At 39.5% G+C, this 1,448-nt stretch overlaps 1 protein-coding gene across 1 annotated transcript; it reads right to left on the reverse strand.

The window, feature by feature from the left end:
* Nucleotides 1–551: 551 nt before the first annotated feature.
* On the reverse strand, nucleotides 552–1,007 carry LOC145951975 (uncharacterized). Its single transcript, XM_083064184.1, has one exon. It carries the CDS (start codon nucleotides 1,005–1,007, stop codon nucleotides 552–554), a length of 456 nt encoding a protein of 151 aa, XP_082920310.1.
* Nucleotides 1,008–1,448: the final 441 nt, after the last annotated feature.

Here is a 1,448-nt window from a genome sequence, read left to right on the forward strand (position 1 = left end):
CTGAGCTACTGACCTGTAATCACTCTCCATGTTTATTTTGTGCATGCAGTAAGCTAGACTGATGCCTTTAAAGTCAGAAATGGACCACCCTATAGCTTCCTTATGCACCTGTAAGACTTTAATCAATTTTTCTTCTTCAAATTGAGACAGGAAGTTACTAATGATGATTGGTTTTTCACCATTTGGCTCCAAAAAGACATATTTGAGGTGAATTGGAAGTATCTTCAACTCTGGCTTAGTGCTCACTAGTGTGTTGTCACCTTTTAACTCCTCATGGTTGGCATCACTAGGTGGCATCTCCTTGAAAGTATTTAGGTGCTTCAAGCATTCAGATATTTCAATCACATCCTCCTCATTGAGTTCATCCATAGTATCAGTTAACACACATTCAAGAGAAGATGATTTTTTTAGCTTTTGTGTAGCCTCAAGCACTACCTCATCTAGCACATCCATTCGGAAACAAGCACCTTTATCATTCGGATGGGTCATAGTTTCAAATACATTAAAAGTGATCACCTCATCATGGACCCTCAATTTAAATTCACCAATCTCTACATCAATGATTGCTCGTGCAGTCTCATAAATGGCCTCCCCAAGATAATAGGAATAGCAGAGTCTTCTTCCATATCCATAACCACAAAATCAGCTGGGAATATGAATTTGTCAACTTTAATGAGCATGTTTTCAATTACACCATAGGGATACTTGATAGACCGGTCAGCTGGTTGCAAAGTCATGCAGGTCGATTTTACTACCACCTGGCCAACTCTATCTGACATAGACAAGGGCATGAGGTTAATGCTTGCACCCAAGTCTAGCAGTGCTCTTCCAACTGATAGGTCCCCAATAGTGATTGGAATTGTAAAACTTCTAGGGTCCTTGAACTTGGGAGGTAAGTTCTTTTGAATTATGGCACTACATCCCGCTTCCAACTCAATAATCTCCTGCTCAACGAACTTTCTCTTCTTTGTCAAGAGGTCTTTCATGAATTTTGCATAAGTGGGCATCTGTTCTAATGCCTATGAGAAAGGAATGTTGATTTGAAGCTTCATAAAAAGCTCCAAGAAGCATGCAAATTGCTTCTCTTTATCCCTTTTGCTTGGGGCTGGGGGATATGGCATATCCTTGGTACTAGACACCTTGGATTTCATCTTCAATTCTCTTGCTAGTTGGCTCTTTGATTTTTTAACAGCAACTTCCTCAACCAACTTTTCTCCCTCTATGACATTCTCTTTTACATTTTCACCTTTTTTGTTTTTTTCATTATTTTCTCCACTTCCCTCTCTCACTTTTGCCTCTTTTTCATGCTACTCTTCCTCGTCCTCCAAAACACCCACTCTCTTACCACTTCTTGTTGTAATTGCATTATAATTATCCTTTGGATTAGTATGTGTTTTGGCTGAAAACTTTCCACCATAATTTTCAGCCAATTGTTTGGCCAGCTGCCC

The sequence above is a fragment of the Cajanus cajan genome, chromosome 9 (genome assembly GCF_000230855.2).
Source record: "Cajanus cajan strain Asha chromosome 9, NIPB_CcT2T_4, whole genome shotgun sequence".
NCBI classification, from domain to species: domain Eukaryota; kingdom Viridiplantae; phylum Streptophyta; class Magnoliopsida; order Fabales; family Fabaceae; genus Cajanus; species Cajanus cajan.

Excerpts from the sequence above, each read along its gene's own strand:
- LOC145951975 (XM_083064184.1), bottom strand. The coding sequence starts at position 1,007 with ATGCCCACTTATGCAAAATTCATGAAAGACCTCTTGACAAAGAAGAGA.